Source organism: Borostomias antarcticus, assembly GCF_949987555.1.
Source record: "Borostomias antarcticus genome assembly, chromosome: 21".
Classification (NCBI taxonomy): Eukaryota; Metazoa; Chordata; class Actinopteri; order Stomiiformes; family Stomiidae; genus Borostomias; species Borostomias antarcticus.
In genome coordinates, this window is record NC_140254.1 from 1,866,062 (window position 1) to 1,890,019 (window position 23,958).

The 23,958-nt window shown below is 45.7% G+C and overlaps 1 protein-coding gene across 1 annotated transcript in view; it reads left to right on the forward strand.

Annotated features, from left to right (window-relative positions):
* Positions 1-5,781, forward strand: part of LOC311322978 (receptor-type tyrosine-protein phosphatase U-like) — a gene marked incomplete at both ends in the record, with an annotated part of 178,953 nt that extends 173,172 nt beyond the window's left edge. Inside the window, 5 exon segments of the mRNA XM_084455098.1 lie at positions 4-318; positions 1,525-1,650; positions 3,019-3,176; positions 4,325-4,460; positions 5,719-5,781. Of these exon segments, the coding sequence (XP_084311224.1) occupies positions 4-318; positions 1,525-1,650; positions 3,019-3,176; positions 4,325-4,460; positions 5,719-5,781 (798 nt within the window).
* Between the last annotated feature and the right edge of the window lie 18,177 nt (positions 5,782-23,958).

The window sequence follows — 23,958 nt, forward strand, 5'->3', positions numbered from 1 at the left end:
CAGACGTTGAACTCAGTGACCCCCCACCTGGACGTGGAGGAGTGCAGCATTTCGCTGCTCCCCCGGAACCGCGAGAAGAACCGCAGCATGGACGTGCTGCCGCCCGACCGCGCCCTGGCCTTCCTGGTCACCACCGAGGGCGAGGGCAGCGACTATATCAACGCCGCGCTCACCGACAGCTTCCACCTGCCCGCCGCCTTCGTGGTCACGCCGCACCCCCTGCCCGGCACCACCGCCGACTTCTGGCGCCTGGTGTACGACTACGGCTGCACCTCGGTGGTCATGCTCAACCAGCTCAACCAGTCCAACTCGGCCTGGGTGAGAAGGGGAGGAGAGAGAGGGGGGGGGGGGGGCGTGGGGGGGGGACTTGGGACTGGGTGAGAGGGGGAGGGGAGAGAGGGGGGGGGGGACTTGGGACTGGGTGAGAGGGGGAGGAGAGAGGGGTGGGGGGGGGGGGGGGGTGGACTTGGGACTGGGTGAGACAGTGCATGATTGAGAGTGCATGCTTTTCTATGGCCTGTGCTTATTCAGATGTACTGTAGCTCTTCTGCCATACTGCATGTGACGTCTAGCAGGAAGGTTGTTTTAATCCCGGGGGTTGCCAGGTTATTAACATATTCTTATCCCGGGGGTTGCCAGGTTATTAACACATTCTTATCGCTCTCTCTCTCCGCCCATGTTTGCCCATGCGTGGGTTTGTTCTGTCGTCTCGCTATCTTTGTCCTGACAGTATGTCATGGTATGTTCCCTATACAACATTTCCTCCATGGCTGTCATCGTCATCTCTGTCTCTCTCTCTCTCTCTCTGTCTCTCTCTCTCTCTCTCTCTCTCTCTCTCTCTCTCTCTCTATCCTGCCAGTAGATTAGCACTTCTCACACACCTTGCCCCATCTCCACTGCCGCCTGTCTCTGTGTTTAAATACCCCCCCCCCCCCCCCGCGCCCTGCGTCAACCCGTTAATACCCTCCTGTCAAGGCCTTATCACAACCCCCTCCTCTGGGGTCCCCACTGCCCCTCACTGTCACCGCTGGCTCCGCTAACTACCCCCCCCCGCCCCATTGATTAAGGAGAGCCTTTGAAGCAGCAGTAAAGAGTGGTACTGATTAAAGACCTGGGTTTTTGTGCACCAACCAACCCTGACTAACTCTCTCCCTGTTTATCTCTCGGAGGCACAGGCCAGGTTCCCCGTCGTATTAATTCATAATGGGCTAATGTTAATGATTTAGCATCATGAATAATTCAAACGGCCAACAGTGGGCTCGTACGCGGGACTGTTCCAGACAGTGCTTGTTTTTTCGCTCATTTAATCGACGCTGCTGTTTGCGGGCAGGCTAATCATTGTCATTTGGGGTGATCGTCTCTCCTGTTGATACTCAGGTGTCTTGTTATTGTGTTTCTCCATACCGTTCTGATCATAATTATTTGTCCTCCCTCAAGCCGCCGTCCTAATGCCCCGCCGCTATCTCCCTCCTCTCCCTGCCGCTTCCTTCTCTCCCTCCCTCCGTCCTCCCTCCGTCTTCCCAGCCTTGCCTCCAGTACTGGCCCGAGCCGGGCCTGCAGCAGTTTGGGCCGGTGACAGTGGAGCTCCTGTCCAGGACTGCGGACGACGACGTCATCGTCCGTCTGTTCCGGGTTCAGAACATCACGCGGGTGAGTCCGTCGGCCGCGCCCGTCCTGGGGCTGGGATCGTCCTGGGGCTGGGACCGTCCTGGGGCCACGCCCGTCCTGGGGCTGGGACCGTCCTGGGGCCGGTGGCTTTTTATCCTCGTGCCCCGAGACAAGCAGTCAGCGGTTAGCGTAGCTACATTTTTTTAATTTTTTTAAGTACTTTTCAACTTCCTTCTCTTCTCCCGTCATCACAGACTTATTTAGTGGGGAGACCTACAGTAGCTGTCTCGTTTATCTTTTCAACACCTTTCTACTTAGAAGGGTAAATGAGGAACTGTAGACAGAGTAATAGAGGCAGTTACCTCAAAAGGCCACCTTAGACACAGCAATGGTGGAATTATAAGCATTTTAAATTTTGAGAAAATAGTTTATATATTCCCTTGTGAAATTTTGTACATGAAAGGTGTGTGCATGTGTGTGAGTGTGAGTGGGTGTGAGTGTGTGTGAGTGCGTGTGCATGAGAGTGCGTGTGAGTGCGTGCGTGTGTAAGCATGTGTGCACGTGCCTGTCTGTGAGGTCGGTGAGCGTGCCTGTCTGAGTGGTTTTGTCTCCTATCTCCTAGTCCCATCCTAGATTAGACACACACCCTCCAACACCTCCCTTTGACATGACCACCTCCGACGGCCACCCAGGCACTCTCCTGTCTCCTCCAGACAACCCCTGGCCAGACACCTGTCACTGGCCAGCTAGCTCCCCTAGTCTCTGCCCCTCCTGCCCCACACCTACACCCTCCATGTCAGCCCCCCGTCGACCCTGTCGGCACCGTGCTGCACTCAGCTCCTCACCCCTCCCTCCCCTTCTGAGACAGACGCACACACTGAGTGTCAACCACTTTGCCACGCTGCCTCTCCACAGGATCCCACCAATCACAGCTGGCCAGGACAGGAAGATGATAATCCTGTACCCAAGCAGGTATTCCACCTCCCTTGTGGTCAACAACACTAGACTGAGTAGTGAGCAAAGAGGTGGTGGGGGTGTGAGAGACAGGAGCCTGGGCCCTGAGGGAGGCGGCTGATCACAACCATGTACACAGGGCTGAAAATTACACTGAAAATGTAACACCTGCCACCGGCCAAATGCAGGTAAAATGTCCACTTGGCGACTAGATTTGGGAAGGCTATCTGAAAAAAAGATATACTTGGCCGGTAGATTTTTTTCATCTACAGTCCCCTTGGCAGGTGACTCACCGTGAGCCAAAAAGTTAATTTTCACCCCTGCATGTACATGATGCCGTACACAGGTACAAACCTTGTTGAGTATGTGCTGTTTTCCCGTCCCAATTCCTTCTTTGTTTGTTTGTTTGTTTGTTTCCCTCTGCCCCCCACTCTCCCCCCCCTCTCTCTCTCTCAGATTCAGGAGGGCCAGCTGGTGGTGCGTCATTTCCAGTTCCTGCGCTGGTCGCCGTACCGCGACGTGCCCGATTCCAAGAAGGCCTTCCTCAGCCTGCTGGCCCAAGTGCACAATTGGCAGAGGGAGTGCGGAGAGGGTCGCACCATCATCCACTGCCTGTGAGTTCAACCACCTCACCCCACCCACGTCCCACTTTCAAATAGCTTTCAACTTGTATAACTTTCATATTCATGAGCAACTCCTTTTAGAACTGACACTAATCTGCCATGATGGTAAAATGGATCTGAATTATGTATAGCAGAGATAACAGATGGCACGGCGGTATAACATAACAGCATCAACATTCATGATACCCTTGGAGGTAGTCTTGCTCGACTTGTATTCAAGCCTTGGTCTACAATACCGTCGCCTCTGTCTGTTAACAGTCATAATGCAGGCGTCGTCCGACACATTGGACACCGTCCTCTGAGCTTGCGCCTGTCCAGATGATACCGTCACATCTGCTCACAGTCGTCAGAAGGAAGATACTTTTCCGAGTTCCTACTGCTAAATGAGGCAGCATAAACAGTCAAAGCCCAAGTGCTTGTCGATTTACAATAACAGGGGATGGTAATTGCCGCTTCGCCTCCCTAGCCTCCTGTTCTCTCTCCGTATCTCGGTATGTCCGCCTGTGGGCCAATTGGATGCTGCATCCCAGATTACGCTAATAACTTCCTGTTGCCTGTTCCTTAATGAGATCGTGTTGCCAATGCGAGTCTGCCAGCTGCCCTTTTTCCCCAAGATTCTCCATCTGAGCTTGAGTCGAGCCGTGACATTTCAGTTTAACTGTGCCTCTTCTGAAACCGCGTCAATCTCTGAACTCTTGTCATCCTCATCAAGTCTCTCATGTCTCATGTGTTTGCTTGATACTCTTGCACTCTGGTTTTAGTACTAGCTTATGCTCTTAGTCACCTGCTTAGAAAGGAGATGTACTTGGCGAGTAGTAGTACAGACTTCCTACAGCAACTGCAATTATTATCCCTTATTATAGTCCCTTTCGATAATAGAGTCTGCTAAATGACTGTAATGTAATGTTTTATGTGTGTGTGTGTGTGTGTGTGTGTGTGTGTGTGTGTGTGTGTGTGTGTGTGTGCGTGTGTGTTTGTGTGTGTGTGTGTGTGTGTGTGTGTGTGCGTGTTTGTGTGTGTTTGGGTGTGTGTGTGTGTGTATGTGATTGTGCGTGTGTGTGTGTGTTTGTGCGTGTGTGTTTGTGTGTGCATGTGTGTTTGTGTGTGTGTGCGTGTGTGTGTGTGTGTGTTTGTAACAGGAATGGCGGCGGTCGGAGTGGGACATTCTGTGCCTGCACCATGATCCTGGAGATGATCCGCCATCACAGCGTGGTTGATGTCTTCTACGCCGCCAAGACGCTACGCAATTCCAAGCCCAACATGGTGGAGACCATGGTAAACCATGGATGTATTCATGTGGTAAACCCATGAAAAGACAATCAGTCTGCCACAGTCATGTTTGGCTCCGCCCAGCGACCGCTGGCGGAGGGTATATTTTCGGTCATGTGTGTTATTTTGTTCGTTTGTTCGGTCACATAGCAGGATTATACAAAAACTACCAAAGTGATTTTCATGAAACTCGGTGGAGGGGTGTAGCATGGGCCAACTTCGAACATATGAAATTTTGGTGCGGATCACCATCACTGGGCGGATACATGAATTGAAAGAAAACAACATGTGCCATAGTTGGACTGGCTCTTTCCCTTTATATTTACTTCTCCTGCCAGAGGTCCTATAGCCAGTGGCCAAGCAGTAATGTACCAGTCTAGCAATGCGTCGGCCCGGGTTTGACTTTTGATATAAACTTTTTTTTTTGCTGTTTATGCCCAATATTGTCTTATGTTTCTATGCATGTAAAACAAAATATCTGACTCAGGAAAAACAAATCAGATAAACACTGTATTAGGGAAAGTTACATTTTCTTAGCCTGGATTCTGTGATATTAGCCTACATATACATCATAAACGACCTGCACATCTGGGCTGAGGTTTTGCGCCTCGAGTGTCAGGTTTCACTAACTATGTGTTCTTTTTAATTTAAGTGTTGAAGCAAACGAAAAAAAACGGTATTATCCGTCACATAGAAGGATTATACAAAAACTACCAGAGCGATTGGAACATCCCACAACCTATGTTCTACTAAATGCACTCTGATATCACATGAAAAAAGACAGGGACAGTCAAACCGTGCTGCTTACTTATCTATTCATGTTTATCAACTTACACATTAATGTAGTGCCCGTTCTTTTTACCCCCCAGAGGAATGAACACTGGACTTAATTTCTGTATATAGTTTTGTAACTTATGTCTTCTGTTATTGTCTATAATGGCTGATTGAAAAAAATTACACAAGTACACAAGTATGTTCAGTTGTGTTCATACATGACCACCTCTCAAAGACCACAATCAGTTACACCACCAAAAAGCTTAATCTTCAGTGGTGCCAGTGTGCTATATTTATACTGAAGAGTGAGTTTAACTATTTCAACTTGATTACAACAACAAAATGCATTAATGGTCAGAGCCCTGTGCTCTCTGAATACCCTTTCAAGTTAGAAATGTTTTTATTCTCAAAGTAAAGCCTGAGGGATATATGTGTTGTTTGCTGTCATAGCCTGGATAAATGCTAACAGAGGATTGCTGTTGTTTTCCAGGAACAGTACCGGTTCTGCTATGACCTGGCGCTGGAGTACCTGGACTGCCTGGAAGGGAGATAGCACTGATCCCTGAGACCTGATCAACCCCAGGACAGGGACTGGGTCCTCTGGGTCCTGGGTTCCTGCATCTTGTCCTGGATCCTGGGTCCTGGGTCCTTGGTCCTTGGGTCTAGATCTGGGTTCCTGGGTCCTAGGTTCTGGTCCTGGTTGCATCCATATCATGCTGGTTTTCTCTCTGTGCTGTGCTCCACACCCAGAAAATCCATCGGCAACATTTGGACTTTGAATTGGGCTAATCGGACATGATCCCCTCCAACATTTTAACATACTACCAGGGTCCTTTTCCCTTCACCTGCATTCCTATCCAACATGCACTCTTTCCTGCCACACACTTCTGTCAAACGCAACTTGAATGGGAACTGAGTCGGGGCATCCTCCTCATCTCGACAGGACGTTTTCCGGACGTTCACTGTTGCAGACCTCTGCAACTTCCTGCCTTACTGGGACAAAAAACAACAAACACCAAGAACAAGCTGTTGTCTTGAAAACTACACCGCGAAACAAACTGCAGCAAAAAAAAAAATGATGCCAACTAACTGGGTGATATTGTGTTTGTTTTGTAATACTCTGTAAATGGTGCAATCTACTGTGGGTGAACATCCCATTTTGTTCTGTACTATATTGACGTTTTCTTTGGCACGGCTGGATAGGGAACAGACGTTTTTTCCGGACAGAGGTTGACGTTTCCAAGGAAATGTTACCATTGGACGAATATACTACTGTACAGCAGAATGGCCGTGGACTGAACATTTATTTTTTCCGTCTTATTTATTATTTGTGTAAATAGATTTTTTCCCCAGATGTTTCTAGATGTTGTTGTCTCAATGTGCCAACCCATTCTCTTGTGTCTGTAAACGGGGATCTCTCAAGCATCTGCATGCCAGTCCTAAAGTATTCCATTGCAGTTTGTGACCCAGTCTGCTTCAGGGGGGCTGCTACTCCAGACCCCCATAGTCAGAAAGAGCTATGTCAAAATTAAAAGACGATGTGTTGCTGTGGGAACAAGGTGATCAATTCACCGAATCAAGTTGCTTTTTAAATTTGTATTTATCAATGTGTTTTATTTTCTAAATAGTGTAAAAAATAAAAAATAAATAAACTATTATGTTGTTGCTTACATCACGAGGCTGTAGTTATTTAATATGAGAATGCATGTGATTAGTACAATTATTATTTCTATGCGAGTTTGTTTTCCACACTTTAAAGGGGGCTCAGGCTATCACGGTGGCCCAGATGTATTGTGTGTCTGAGCTTATGTGATGACAGCGCCATTAAAGACTATCTTCCTAACGGGCACTTTACTAGTTGATTCTGCTGCCTTGACAAGAACGGGAGTCTGTTCTCATGACCCTGCAATTTAATTCACTGTTATCATTTAATTAGCGACTTGAACAGATTGAACAGCCCAAAAAAGACTTCCTGGTTGTGTTACAGATCCCATTGAAGACACTTGATGATCCATTGCTCCTACACAATGTCCACCTCAGTCATTCTGCATGAAGGGATCTCATACAGTATGTAACCCCATCTATTCAATGTTGCCATTTGACCCCCCTTTTTCCTCAGCCTCTTCATCAATCTCCCCCTCTCTCTCTCTCTTTCAATCTACGTTATAAAGCAGAACTATCAATACCAGAAACAATCAGAACAGGCCAAAGAGCAGGGTGTTCTAGATTCCCTAACAGAGCTGTGTGTGTGTGTGTGTGTGTGTGTGTGTGTGTGTGTGTGTGTGTGTGTGTGTGTGTGTGCGTGTGCGTGCGTGCTGTTGGCACTCCATGAAAGCAGTGCTACTGTGGAAGGCCATTGTCGCATACGCTGCTTGCATGACTGAGATAAAAGCATAATTACCATTGTTTGCAAAATAAAGGCTTGGGCAAGACTTGCTCCACTCAGCGGCTGTTTGCGTCAGATTACACAAACCTGGAGAGTCTCCTGCCTTGTGTTCCTGTAACCCCTCGAATTTCTACTGACTGACAGTAATGGAGGAAAAATATATATGGTCACGTTGCGCCCTTTTGCTATGAGAACAGAGAGCTATGTGCTGGAGCAGAGGGTACAGCCAACCACCCACTGATGTCTGTTATTGTGCCTCCAGGTAACGCCGTTCTTGTATTAGTCTGTTAATGTGTTAGGTATTGTAATGGATGAAAAATATATATGGTCACGTTGCGCCCTTTTGCTATGAGAATGGAGAGCGATGTGCTGGAGCAGAGGGTACAGCCAACCACCCACTGATGTCTGTTATTGTGCCTCCAGAATAAACTGTGAACCAGAGAGAACGTGTCTGCGTGGTCAGTAGAAATTCGAGGGGTTACATCTGCTACCTGTTACATCTGTTACCTGTTACATTCGCTGCCGGACAGAAAGAGGCCTCCAGATGCTTGTCTCATTCCTTTGAGGCTGATCTGAGCGCTCAGACAGTGTCAGTCATTGTTGCTGTATCAATACTCATTTGTCTTTGGCTGTTCTCCTGGGCTGACCTCATACAGTAGATGAATATGAAGAGGGCTCCTACTGTAGGTAATCAGGGAAAACCTCGTAATAATGATATTAGGCCTATTCAAACACAGTTACAATGCCTGCATTGTGACCAGCGGATTTCAGCGTGTAATGGCACATGGCTCCCAGTGAACGTAAGGATTTGCTCGTTCAGAAAAGCGCAATCTAATTTAGCGTGGTGTAAAAAGCAATGCCAGAGATAAGATTAATTCACATGGAGATAAAGGGAGCTCAAATTGAATCCGCTGCCAGCGGATACAGTGGATCTGGACTACTGCTCATTTTTTAGAAAGTATGTGCTCTGTTCTACTAAAGCCACTTCCATTATAGCCAACTATACCGGTTTTGTTCATGAACGTCTGGTGTTAGACCTATACATATTTTAGCGAGTGCATATCTGTGAGAAAAGAAGGGCCAACTGAGAACTGTTGCTAGACAACGCTGGCCTTCATTCCTCAGCGCGTACAGTACCACCCGCTGGCTAGCGGAAAGGTCTTCAGAAGTTCAGAGGATGTCACTGGTGGGTCTGGTGAGCTCTCAACTGCCCAAAGGCCAGGGTGCCAGCGAGGGCGCCCTCCTTATCGCACTCACCCAGATCCCTGCCGTTTTTTGACTTCTCAAATGTCAAGGCACAGTTTGGCGCTTCCAGAACATTCTGGACGGTTTTACTGGTGAGTACACCAGCAGCTGCCACTGGCCTGTTGCTGTGGCATCTTGGAGAGAGCCTCAAGATGGCTGAGCTGTGACCGGGCAAATACCGAGTGCTTATCTCCCCCCCACTGGTGCTGTGTAAAGGATCCAGTTATGCAGCAGATAGCGTAGAGTGTAGACACATGAATCAATTAATATCCCCCTCATTCTGACACTGATTCCTCACAGGAGGTGGTCTGCGGGCCAGACAGCGTACAGAGATGTGTGTGTGTGTGTGTGTGTGTGTGTGTGTGCGCGGGTGCGTGTGTGCGTGCGTGTGCTCCCCGTGCCCGGCAGCGGATTCAATTTGAGCCCCCTTTATCTCCATGTGAATTAATCTTATCTCTGGCATTGCTTTTTACACCACGCTAAATTAGATTGCGCTTTTCTGAACGAGCAAATCCTTACGTTCACTGGGAGCCATGTGCCATTACACGCTGAAATCGAAGAAAGGTGCCGGGGCCGCAACGGCCTTTGAAATGTTATCCCAGTAGTGATAAAAACCAATGTTTTGAAAAACGTCTGCTTCACTACGGCAAGCGTCATTGATTATGTCAGCCACAGATGATAGAACATCCACAGAGGCATCGCTTAATGACAAACGTGAGGTTCGTAAAACGCATCCCATTGGCGATGATAGCCTCCAGCAGTGGCAGGGACAGGGGGAAAAGGATGATAATGTTCTTTCTCCCATGGCCGAATCTATGGAGGCACAGAAGAGGACATGAGGTGATGGCCAAGGGCAAGTCAATAATAGCCCTGCCATTATACTGAGGTTTGAGGTTCACAAGGCCCTACACGTCTCCAGACCCCATCTCTCTCTGACGGAGAGTTCGGTGAGGAACTCTGGGGGACGGGGTGTCGTGACCTGCCTGTTTCTCACTGGGATGATGAGTTACACCGGCCTCTGCCTCGCTGCTTCACACCGGCTCCTCCTCACAGAGACCAGACCATCCCAGCTCGCACTCTCTCAAAGACCGTTTGAAATTGAAATTGAAATGTATTGTTTAGAGGATAACCCCTTGAGATGCATCATCTCGTTTTTAAGGGGGTCCTCGAGACACAGGACAAAGACAGCACATTCACACTCGCTAGTTCTCTCCGTTACCCCACCTCACCCCCCACCAACTCCCTATTGAAGACAACCTCCATATGTAATACATTTAAGCACAATTATGAAGAGGCAAGAGAAGAAAATATATAAATAAAAGAAAGAAGTAAGAAAAAGTATACCCAATATTTGTGTATATAAAACAAAACAGACAAAAAGTAAATCATGAGGACAATATTTACAGCAACTTGCAAGCTTGCAAGTAAGTAAAAAGAGTTGTTTTGAATGAGTACAAAGCAGTAATAGATCTTAAAGACCCAGGTAGGCTGTTCCAGTCCGAAGGGGCTTTAAATTTAAAGGTATTTCTACCACTTTCTTTAGAGATGTTAGATACAGTGAAGAAGGGATACTCAGTGTGTCTCAATCTATAACTTGGTCTGTAAGGAATTAGATATTCTTTCAAATAAGGAGGATAATTTGAACTCCCTTGAGCTAAACTCACACCATCTCATTATCCTGTACTCTCCCCTTGTGTCTACTTCTCAAGTGTCTCTCTGCTTCTTCAACTGCTGGTAATGAATGCTAATCACTTTTTTCATTAATTTAATCATTAAATCCTTATATCATGAATTAATTATTGTGCTTCCCTCCTCTCACTTGAGGATGAAATGTAACAGATTGTAGGAACATATTGAAAAACATATTCCCCTCAGAAAAAAAACAGGAACAGTACAGTACTTTAAATGGACCGCTCAAGACTATCTTATAAAGTACATACAGTATCAAGAGGGTTATTTTCTGGCAGTGGAGGTAAATAAAATTACAATCCTGACCAAAAAATAAAGAAAATATTTTCCTCTCACTCCTCCTTCTGTTTATATTATTCTTTCATAACGGTCCTAGTTCTCAGCTCCGATATTTATTCATGTATTCCCGCCATCTTTTCCCTCAAATGCAGTGTCATACCGCTCGTGTACATGTTTATAGGGGTAATTCACGACTGTTTACTTCTCCAGCTGCATACTGTATATATCATGTGTTCTGTTGGGGGAAGAGGGGAGTGGATGGCCGCTGCTGAAAACAAAATGGAATTCTGCTGGGACTTTCCACAGCACAGATAGCGGGACTACAAACAGTGGAGTGGATCATCCACAGTCTCTTCTGCGCTCTCTCTGGGCACTGTTCTGATAGTTAGTTTTGCTCAGCGGCACATGAAAAAAGCTTGGAGGGGGGTGCTCTCTCTTGGGTGCGAATGACCGAAATCAAACACCCCACGCACCAAGGAGAGAGCACCCCCCTCCAACGGACTACGCCTCAGACCCCTGCATCTGGACAGAATACCAATGACAGACTCACTATTCATTAAACATCTGGTGCTCCCCTCTACCGGGCGCTGGTCAGAGCTGACAGAGAGCCGCCATTACAACACTCAACCTCCCATACAACCCCTCAGACCGGACAGATCTCTCTCTCTTTCTCCGTCCCTTATCGATTGGAGGAGTTAGCTAACAGGGGAGTAATAATGAGTTGGAGTCTATCTGAGTCTGCACAGTACATCTCTACAACTATACCCTATTACTTCAAAGCTGGCACTGCACTGCGGTGACTCCCTAGTTACACATACTGTACGGTATGTTATATAAACCGTATTGCGAGGACCATGAACCATGTATTGCAGTAACATTTCAGTTACTGTAACAGTGGTGGATTTTGAATCATACATCCTCCACCACCATACTGTACTGTATGGTCATGAAATTACCTTGGAAATGATCATTGTGGGTGTTGCATTAGGACCAACTCAGCAGATTATTTTCTGGACGCAACACTTGATACCGTCCTCTTCTTCTAAGAGCTGTGGGAATTAAATGCCAACAGAAGCATCCTTCTCTCCTGCATTCTGTGCAGCAGTAACTGGAGTGGGGAAACACCACAATCATCTTTGACACAGACGTGAAATCGATAGGCAATCACCTAGCCAAGACAGGAAGGGGTGTACTTAGTTAGCCTGAGGGTAAAATGTTTCCATTCATTGATAAGAGAGAATTGTTCTAAGAGGTTTCAGCCTTAATGGTGTGGGTATGTGTGTGTGTGTGTGTGTGTGTGTGTGTGTGTTTCTGAAACTGAAGACTGAAGACTGAAATTCCCATGAATGGGTACCGTACCTCAGTGAATAATAGGGATGCTCTCTCAGAGCATACAGCAGCATGGTCAACAGGTCTCTTGTGCTTGTACGCCCCCCATATGAAAGCACATCAGCTTCTCACTACTCAGGGCTTCCCTTTGAGTCTCTGGGTTTGGCTCAGCCTGCGGATAGAAGAACAACACAAAAATGTAGTGCTCCACACAGACATAGAGAGGGCCTCCAGTTCTACTTTGATTATGAGATGCCCCCCCCCCCCACCGCCCTCAAGCCTAGTCATGAAATAATATACTCAAACACAATATACAGCACAGTAAAGGGACCTCCCATTACTGTGTACACAGCAAGGGAAATATAGTATATGGCCCTACTCATGTCCCAGTGCCCTGGGATGTCCCATCTAATAAAGAAAATCTGAACCAGAGAGTAAGATATTCTGTAAAGGCTCTCTAGGTTATGTTTGCAAAGATTTTCCATTATTGTAGATAGGCGGTTTGTTATAGACTGTGGTGAGAAAAGGTATTTCTCTGGCTCATAGACTTCTTAAAAGTGATACTCAATGGCCCATCATAAATGTTGTAGTGTGTTGAAGCGCCTTCTGGCCTTGGCCAAAAGGGAGGAGGAGGGAGGGAGGGAGGGAGGGAGGGGAGAGGGAGAGGGAGAGGGAGAGGGAGAGAGAGAGAGAGAGAGAGAGAGAGAGAGAGAGAGAGAGAGAGAGAGAGAGAGGTAACTGAGCTGGAAATCAAGCAGCCATCAGAGTACCGGGAGTAGAACGACAGGTGTTGAAGATGGATCACAGGCAGAAGCACACAAAGGCAAAGTGAAAGGTAGTTGAGCTGCCTAATAAACCTTATAGAAACTCTGTAACAGTGGTGTAATGGGGTTATAATAGAGAGAGAAAGAGAGAGACAGAGAGAGATGTGAGCTTCCATGTCCAAACAAATATCCTTATCAATGATCAATCACTTCCTCAATCCACGCCTGATAAACTATTCAGTGGCTATACCTGCTCTACCGGCTCCTCCTTAGTGCCTGGGTGTAGTCCAACAGCGAAGCCTTCTCCTGTTACAGGCTCCCGGGGGTCAACAGAAGAGTGGCAGTGTCTTGGCTAGTATCCCTCCATCAGGCGGGGCTCCAGTCAGGTCCCTATCGGCTATCTAGTTAAGACCAATGTTCCTGAAACCTCGTAGACGCCACGCGGCTCGGGCGCTCTCAGCTGTCACCCCAACTGTAATGAAACTGCCATTCGACGGGCGAAGCTCGGCAGGATCCACGCCGGTTCATCTCGTCGGTAGGGATAAGCGTGGCGTTCAGCAATTAAATGAGATTTGAGACGAGAATCGATACGGACATGTTCATTTCAGACTAATTGCCAGTAGCGCTGCTTTTTATTATTAAGATCAAAGCCTTATACTGGACTATAGCTGGATTGATGGTATAGGCAGCAACTAAACCAAATTGCGTGGGTCTGTGTAATGAAAGACGAGCGAACTATGGGGATGAACCGATGTTGCATGTTAATGACTGTTAGATGGGGCGGGGCACTAAACGGAGGAATATGTATTGCATCAGTAGTTGTTATACAGGCAGCTGTTCAAATCGGCTGGCCTATTTTTTTGTGGCCTGTTTTAGCCGAGGAACCATTTTGCGCATCGTTATATGGTTAGGCTACTCACCGTGGTGCTTTTTTTTTTCTTTATGGAGCTGTTGTTTTCTTTGATGTAGACCTGCATCTGCTTTTCTCTGAGCTGCTTTTAACATTTGATAAAACAACCTTTTCCATGTTTCACCCCCTTCTAGAGTGACCATCTAGAGCCGCTAACGCCCATGACTGCCTGGATGTTCTCTTAAAAGACTTGAAAGCCCAATAATGTGCCAGGAAACCAGGCCTTTATCCAGTGCTCTTCATGGCTCCTGCAGTACACTTGTTCATTAAAACTAAGCTTAATGAGACTCACAGGCTACAGGCTTGCCCTCGGCCACAGCAATTAATTTATATTTTGGCTAGTTAGAAGGACCTGAGGGTGCCGGGAAAGATCTGAGGCTTATAGTCAGGCCAGGGAACAATAAAAAGAAATCATAGACAGGGCAACAACTGCCTACTGAGCACTGTCCAATTGGCCTGTTTTCTATTGAAGCATGTCGAGGAAGACTTTAATCACACACACAGACACACACACACACACACACACACACACACACACACACACACACACACACACACACACACTGTCAGATATACAGACACATGCAGACACTCAAATAGGCACACACTCATGCTGCATTAACTCAGGCACATATTCTCTCACTCACTCTCACTAGCCCACTAGCTTGCTCTCACTCACTCACTCACTCACTCACTCACTCACTCACTCACTCACTCACTCACTCACTCACTCACTCACTCACTCACTCACTCACTCACTCACTCACTCACTCACTCACTCACATCACCCTCTCTCTCTCTCTCTCTCACTCACTCACTCACTCACTCACTCACTCACTCACTCACTCACTCACTCACTCACTCACTCACTCACTCACTCACTCACTCACTCACTCCTTTCATGATTTGGCCGAGTAGCTGTTTTCCTCAAGAAGCTCGATCTCACTTAAGTAGCCTCACTCCTCTTCCTTGGTCTCCATGGGTCTTCTGCTCACAGAACCAAACAGGATAACAAGTCTTGATGGTTAAGCTGAGAGTCCATGGAGATTAAGAACACTGGTTATTTTTCATCCTAATTAAGGACACTGAGCAGCCCTGCCATCGAACCAGACTAAACAAACCAACATTAAACAAACCACTGTCTCACTGTACGGATCTAGAGAAACATTGTTATATAGTGTTAACTTGCCACTGTTAGAAAACGAGAGCTGGAGCCTGGAGAGCATGATTTCAAACTCAAGTGTTGAATATATTCCTTTTGGACCCATGCTAACTAGCAAGCCATTCCAAGTGGAGGAATGGAAAGGAGCCTGTTTTTGTGTGTGTTTGGGGGGGGGGGGGCAATCTCATCTCTGCTTCTGAGTGAGGCTGAAGCAGGTTGCCAGCATACAAAGTGAGGGTGTGAAATCACCAGAGGAATGCACCAAATGACCAATATGAATTAGGCCCATGGTGAATCAAGTCCTCGTCACCCCCAGCTCCCACCCACTCTGTCCCTTATCGTCCTGTTTTCTGCCGAGGGCGTGGGGGTTTGTGTGTTCTCCTGATGAGGACTAAGCTGGCCCTCAGGGCTTCATCGTTTCATGCGCTTCCATCAGCCTTCTTAGCATCACCCGTCAGAATGAACCGGCTCCATGTGAGAGAATATGATAACAATAATGTTCAAGGCAGCAAGAAAGGAGAGTGTGATAGGGAAATGTAGACCCAGGGTATGTGTGTGTGTGTGTGTGTATGTGTGTGTGTGTGTGTGCGCATGCGCGGGTTTGAATCAAGTGGCCCCTTCACACACCAGCTGGCTCATGTGCTTTGTGATCCGTGAACAGAGAGGGGGATACACACACACACACGCACACACGCACACACGCATGCACACACCAGGGTGAGCGGGGAGTCTTGAGAGGGAAAGCCGGTCATGTGGAGTCTCAGCCTCCTGAAGTGTAAGACTGAACCTTAGATGCTGCCCAGTGACACAGAAGAGAGGAGCGTGGAAGGGAGATGCTCGAGGGACAGCAGACAGGAGGAGGTGGGATTGCCGCAGTCACTTGGAGCACAGAGTCTCACTGGACCTGGTTCTGCTCCCTGCTCATAGGCGCATGACGCAGTCACACATGCACAAAATGAACATCAGTGAATTTTCACCTCCCATTCTATGTGACCGAGGGGATGAAGAAAACATTTGCTTCCAGTGGGGAAGCAAATTCACATCTTCGCTTCGCGTGGAGTTTTGGTGAACTCTGACCGGCAAATTCACAGCCTTGACCAACAGCAAACAAGGAGTGTGGCTGACCCTACTTCACTGTCTTGGCTATTGTTATCTCATCCTGCATGCCCACATTCTGCACGACAAGATCCAAATTTTGCCTCAGCAGGTGATGGTCAATTGCCTGCATTTGCACCCGTGTGACCACCCCTAATAGTGTTGACAGATGTCCGTCTCTATTTCCAGCCAATCAGAGGGTTACAGAGATGGCTTGTCACAATAGAGGTTGAAGTACAAGGTCTTGGTCGTTGTACAGTATCAAGACTGAACGGTCGACAGATGTTATATCACAGTGGCACTACAAAGCTGGTGTAGCACAGCTCCTGTGAAGCCAAGATAACAGAACTGCTTTTGATAACCCAGGATCTGAGGAAGCAATATAAAAGAAACCAATTATTTGTCTTTAATAAAACCCTGTAGATCTTGAAAACCCCCGTCTTATCAAGGCACAGTCTCCGCCTATCCTTATTCCATAGCAGTTATCTGACTCTTTAGATCGTTCACCAGCACCTCTCTATCCACCATCGAATGAAATGGCTCCCTTTCTGCTCTCCCCCTGGGGAGGTTTTAACATAAACAGCAGGAGCTGCAGGAGAGCGCCGCACTTTGAGGTCTTTCAATCTGTCGCCTAGAATGGCTTAGTCCAACTTTATCAGTCCAACTTCATCAGTCCACACGGAATTCAGATCACCAAGCTTCATTCGTTTATTGTCCCATACTCATTGGCCCCTTTGTCTAAGCTAAGTCAGTCCTTGCTCATGCCAAGTGTCATCTGAGACAAAACAACAACAACACACCCTCACACACACACACACACACCTACACCTGCTAATCCACCAGTTATAGTGAGCATGAAGGTCTTTAACAAATGATCTGCAACTTTGTTCTGCTCTCTGAAGTTGGAAGGGGAAGTGATATGTCTTCAAAAAGGTATTGATGCCCCTTTCACACCACAAGCTATAAAGTTGGTGGCGTTGTCTTGGCCTGCTAGGCCGCCGCCTCACATAAGTAATTATAACAAATGGTGTAATGGTGTTACAATTATTGGGGAAGGTCTTATAGGAGCCATACAAATACCTCTTTTCAAAATTCCTTTCCCTTCTCACTTCAGGTGAAAGGAGAACGGTTTATTACTCCGGAAGCTCCAACACAGTCATCCACCCTGTCAAACCTGTGAAGTTCTGTCAGAGAAGTGAGAATCTCTGTCATCATGGGGGCTGTCATGTCAGAGCCGCCGCAAGTGTCCCTGTCTGACAAGCCTCTGTGCCACAAAGCTGAGAAAGTATCAAAGAAACCAACGTCGAGAAGAATGGGCAAATTAAACATAATGACTTCACACGGCCCCCTAGCATCTGCATGACATTTCTCACATCACTTGGCAGCAAGTGTGGTACTACGGTATTCAGAGGTTTTATAGGAATACTTGGCAGTAAAATTATAATGTTCTTCTGCAGCAGCAGAAGCAGAGTTCCATTAAGCCTGGCTCCTTTCGTTTTTGTCGTATTTGGAATTAAAAGTTTGTATTGGGCGATACATTGGCAAAAATCATGATTAACCTGTAGCAACCATATCACTGTCTGCTCCTTAATGATTTATTGCAGCACCAGATTTAACTATTTAATTTAGCACCAGAGGACCAGAGAACCAGAACCATTGTGTGTAGTTTTGTGTTACGTCAAATGCTTAGGATGTGATCTGGTACATGATGACACTACTCTCTTCCTACAGTATTGACATTTATCACACTTTGTCATTAATGACAAATATATGCATTGGCACACCTCGACTTTTACTTGTCCATACGGTACATTTGTCCAATATTGGCAGATGGTGCACTGTTTTATTTGCCAATGTAAATAATGACATCACTGACCAGCTTTCAACATAAACTCAAACAGTAAATATGTGTGTACACACCCGCACACATACACCATGGACCGTGGGTCTTTCTTTTTGCAAAGAAGAGAAAACTCACACCGTAGGCTACTGTATCTCATAATATAGTACAAAAGAGAAATACGTTTTGACTTTGCTAAGGATTTCTGTGTGCTCCAAGCAAAGATGGGCAAAAATACATCAAAATGTATTTTGATACAAAATACCCCTCAAATAAATGTATCAAAATAAAATACAAAATACTGGTGCCAGAAAATGTATCAAAATACAATACATGTATTTTGTATTTAAAATATAGGAATTTTTTTATTTTTTCTCTCAATTTGGTAAAGCATTCAGGTCTGGGCTATATGGTATACACAAAGCTCTGGTGAACCCCACAAAAATGGAGAACAGTCACAGAATGTCAGTGTAACTAAGCAAAGCTATTAAAAGACAACAGCTTGATTTATTATGTATACATATTTTTATTAATGGGGGGAGCTGAAGTTTTTCCATCATTTCAGGTAGTTTGTCTCTTAAAGTGGCCAGCTTATTCAAACTGTCATACATATAATTCCAATATGTTGGGCATGGTGTTTTCAACTGTTCTTTTGTCACTTCTGACAGGAGCTCTGTCATCCTAGACAGCATGCTAGCGTTATTAGCATGTTAGCATCGATCGCTAGCTTTGTTAAAAACTGGCTATGCTGCGCACTAGCCTAGACAGCATGCTAGCATCATCAGCATGTTAGCATTGATCACTAGTTTGACATTATAATTTACTTTGACAGACAATCCGTTGAATTTGAAGATCTGAAGTCGTGAGCAGTGTGGCACTGGTAGTGTGGGTCAATTTATGTCCACGTGAGCATGCCTGTAAAGTCTGAGAGCTGCGCGGTTCACTGTCCACCAATGGTCTAGGTAGTTAAACAGCAGCAAGATAGCTAGCTAGTTAACTTGTTCACTGTCTACAGTCTTCGGAGCCCTGCGCTCAACTTTTTTCAACTGAAAAAAAGGAAAAAAGCCTAGGGACATGTGCCTTAAAAACAATATTTATTGTTACATCCAATATTATAAGAATATGTATTATTTTTGTTTGTTTTTTATTCGTGGAGAAAGTATTTTGAGTATTTTAAATACAGAATTACTTCACTCTAAAATATTTTGTTACAAATTACATTAGATTTTTTATCAGCCTTATCAAATACAAATTACAAAATACTCCAAAGTAATTGAAATACGTATTTCATCTACAAGTTATACTGCCCATCCCTGGCTCCAAGCTCATAGCAAGTCAATAATTCTACATTTCTGCAGCAAACTGAGGTGCAGTACAGTAAGTGCTTTAAAACACAGGCAGATGAAAGCCATGTGCTCGGGGACATGGGCGGTCAATGTCTGTGTGTTTATGTGAGTGTTTATGTTTGTGTGTGAATATGCACATGCATGTGTGTGTGTGTGTGTGTGTGTGTGTGTGAAATCTTTCTATTAAGGCATCCACAGGGAAGTCTTTACACGCCGCTCAATCAGAATAATTATGCCTCAAATATACATCATAGTCTCTCTTCACTTCAATTAAAGGTTGATGCTATTTAATCAGCAGCTAGAGATATGACAGTATCTAATAGCACACAAATCAAGGAAAGTAAATTGGTATGTGCATACTTGCAGCTGAATATGTAATGTCAAACTTAAAAGAAAAAAAAGAGAGGGCGGGGTCTACTGTAGACGTTTGCCTAATAGTGCATCACAACAGGCTTGATAAAAGTAGGAAACATTGCCTCAAAAAAGAGTAGGCTATGTGTTTTGTTGTATTACGAACAGTACTCCCAGCTTCAATAGAGGTGGTTAAATAATATTTTGGGTTCTGATAGAATGTTAATGTAAACAAATCACCTCCTGTATTTCTGATACTACATTACGTTGCTGTTGCATTCTGTATGATCTTTGTTTGCCTGAATTCACTTATTTCCTTGTTTTAATTAATGACAAAAGTAATGTTTTCTGAGAAGGTACAATCTGCATGTTGATTGGTGAGAGGAAACAATGACATTTTATCGTCACTTTAGGGAAACTAGAAAATCTGCTGTCCCAAAATTGACTTCCTCAGCTGTGCATTAAGATGATATAGTTACATTGTATTGTTGTCCTCCTACTGTACCCTCCTACTGTACTCTCTCAGTTAAATCAATCTGTAAGGTATTTTGTAAAATCCCACTGTAAAGTCAGTGATATTCTTTATTGAAAATCTAAATCTCGGTCCTTTGACTGTAGCCTGCTTACTGTGTTGTGTGTTGTTCCATTTCCATTCCAGTCCTGCCCTGCCCTGCTCTTTACATTGTTGGTCTAGCACTAACATTGCCTTGTTCCACTCCACAAGTCCATGACGACTAATCTGGTGTACTGCCAAAGCCATCGAGAGACCGTTATCCTCAGACAAGCCCCCTGGACTGCAATTAAAAATACAACCCTCAATTGAATACATTTGGATGAACCATTGGAATACTGACATGTTGGGCAGTGTGGTGTGCCCTGTGGGTGTCAGTCTTGCTCTCTTCAAAGGGGGCAGCTGGGGGTGAACCCAGGCTTGACTGGAAGGTGAGGTGACAGCCCCCAAGACAGACGTGTCCATGTACACCAGGTCGCTCAGAGGCCAAGAGGGCTGTTTGCCTGGACGGCCACCCACCCCCATTTGGCCCCATTTAAGATGGTCGCTGAGAACGGCTCAAACCTGAATAAGGTCATGCTGATCTGACGAACTGGAAACCGGGAGACCACAAGCGTATGAGAGTCAACCTTCAACAACTCAGAAGATGTGTGTTTCTCAGTATGCGGCATCGCTTAAACCTCACTACATCCCATTTGATGTATTTTCTGGTCAGACTCATATTTCTGCATCAGATAATGGATATTAGCATTCTTTGTACTGCATTCTTTGTGCCTGGAATCAAAAACAACAAAGACTGAGGCTAGAACAAAGCACGTCTCCTCTGCCGTGAAGGCTTCTCTGACAGCAGGGGCTGCTGGCGAGGGTCATGGAGGCTCCAGTAAGAGCTGCCAGATTCCACCAGAGCCCCAAACCAAACCCCACCTTTCCACAGCCAGAGACCCCCTTGAAACATCCTCCGTCCATGCTTCAACAGCTGACAAACATTTGAACTGGTAATAATGGATGGTTCTCAGCAGGAAACCGGTGGTTTGTCCGCTCCGGGTAGGAAATGAGTCCTTACCCCAAGTGAAGGAGTTCAAGTATCTGGGGGTCTTGTTCACGAGTGAGGGAACCATGGAGAAGGAGTTTGGCCGGAGAATCGGAGCAGCTAGTGCGGTTCTGCAGTCACTTTACCGCACTGTTGTGACGAAAAGAGAGCTGAGCCAAAAGGCAAAGCTCTCGATCTACCGGTTTATCTTCGTCCCCACCCTCACCTATGGTCATGAAGGATGGGTCATGACCGAAAGAATGAGATCACGGATACAAGCGGCCGAATTAATTTTTCTCCGGAGGCTGGCGGGGGTCTCCCTGAGAGATCGGGTGAGAAGTTCAGTCATCCGGGAGAGACTCGGAGTAGAGCCATTGCTCCTCCGTAGAGCCAGTTGAGGTGGTTCGGGCATCTAGTGAGGATACCTCCTGGGTGCCTCCCTAGGGAGGTGTTCCAGGCGTGTCCGGCTGGGAGGAGGCCCCGGGGTAGACCCAGGACCAGGTGGCAGGACTACATCTCCGCACTGGCCTGTGAGCGGCTAAAGATTCCCCAGGCAGAGCTGGTTGATGCTGCCAGGGAAAGGGATGTCTGGGGCCCCCTGCTGGAACTGCTGCCTCCGCGACCCGACCCCGGATAAGCGGATGAAGATGGATGGATAATGGATGGGTGAAAAGTGCAAGCGGGAGCCAATCCCCTCACACTTTATCACCTGACTGCACGGGCCGCATCCAATCATTAAGGCCGTCCCACCATCATCATCTGCTCCACCCCTTTCAGAGCAGAGATTTCATTACAAAGTGATTTATCACACCAGACAGAGAGCACCAATCATCTTTACATCACTTAGCTGCTATTACCTACAAATGTTTCAAATGTTTATTGCTGTGAATTTTCATGTTCACTCTCGTGGGCAATTTAAAATCTCATTTGCTGTAAGCTCTCAGTCATTGCAAAATATTATACACATTTATTATTTTTTTGTAATATAGGTTTTTTAAACAGTGTGACTCGGGCGGAGAAGCCTAAATGCATTTGGGAATAGCACAATGAAGAGGAAACAAAACAGCAAGCCTTCTCAACTGGGAGATTGGAGTGCAAGACTGCATGTAATCAGGGACTCTTCTGATTTATACCCCCATAATCAAAAATAAGATTATTCTCTAGGTTATTTCTCTTCAACTGCAGCTGAGACAGTCTGGAACATGAATTGCATTGACAATCACTTCAAATACTCCTGCGTATTGAGTGCTCAGCGATGACTCGCATGGGTTTAAGTATGGTATTGATGACAATCAGCAGACATAAGTTATGGCCATGCAATACGATGGATCCCGTGCAGACTGACACACTCATAGCCCCGTGATTGATGACACAAAAAAAATGCCTTAATGTTTTACCGAACAATGGTGGCACATTGAGAGACTGCAATCATTCAACAAGTTCTGAACCCTCCAGTTACAGCAGAAACTCAATCAATATAGATGAAGTGTGGGAGTCCGCTAGTCCCTCTGCCTGTGCTCTAATCACTCTGACTCAATCAGAGTGGACCTACAACTGGGAACAAGTCTGCCTCAGCTAAAGTGCTAAAGCTCCTCAAACATGGTTGGAATTCAGGAAGCACAGCCCAGGCATCAAGGTGATTTGATGCACAGACAAACAGATTAATGATAAACAAGTTCTGTTTGTATTAGTAGATTAACTTTATTAAAAGTGCCATGGGCGACAATTGGAAGGGGACTGCAATGGGCATCACCAGTATACTTTACAGTGGGTAGGGTTATATTATTGTTACTGTGAACAAAGCACAATTTCTGCAGATAACACTACAACCTGTCCTTAATATACTGTACTGTAGCTGTCAGATTTCAGAATTAAAAATACAATCACTGGGATTCAGGGATCTCAGCAAATCCTATATTTTTAGACTCTAGTTGTCTGAAGTCTGCCTTATATCTGCAATTTACAGTACTGTAGTAAAGTAGTAAAACAAGCGCATGAGGATATGTCACCTGAGAGGATGGAATCAGAATTACATGTCAGAAAAAGATGGTTGTAAAACAAAGACCAGGGAGTATGAAATGGAGGTCTCTCAAGGCGCTAGACAGAGCAGCAAAAATGAGTTGCTCATTATTTGAGTTGTCCACACTCAGCCAATTCAAATTGCTTTCACAGGATTTCAGGGGGTTGTAGGCAGTACTTCAAAACCACAACTCGTTGTATCTGATCCTAAAACATATACCTTATATATATATATATATATATATATATATATATATATATATATATATATATTCCCGACTATCGTCCCTTTCAAAAATGTTTAAGAACAGCTTGAAAGACATGATGTAGTTTGTAAAGTTGGGCCGATTCAGATAAATACAAAAAAGTTGAAGGACAATTATTATTATTATTATGAATTGCATTTATATAGCGCCCTTCATGATACCCAGAGCGCTTTACAGAGTCCAGTATTCATTCAGACACAGTCATACCGTGACAATGTCACAAAAACGCACCAAAGACACAGGACCACAGTGCACACTCTAAAATCTTATGATGCACAGGTTAGATGATTTTGAATTATAGTTCAGTGGACATGGGACAACATATGCACGTGCGCACGCACACGCGCACACACACACACACACACACACACACACACACAGTACATACAATACACACACACATTTTCCACAAGAGTAGTTTAAGGACATCTTATCACAAGTTTTTATTCAAGGAAAATGAGAGGACTCTAATTGACTCACTCTAGTTAAGGTTTACATGTTAAACATA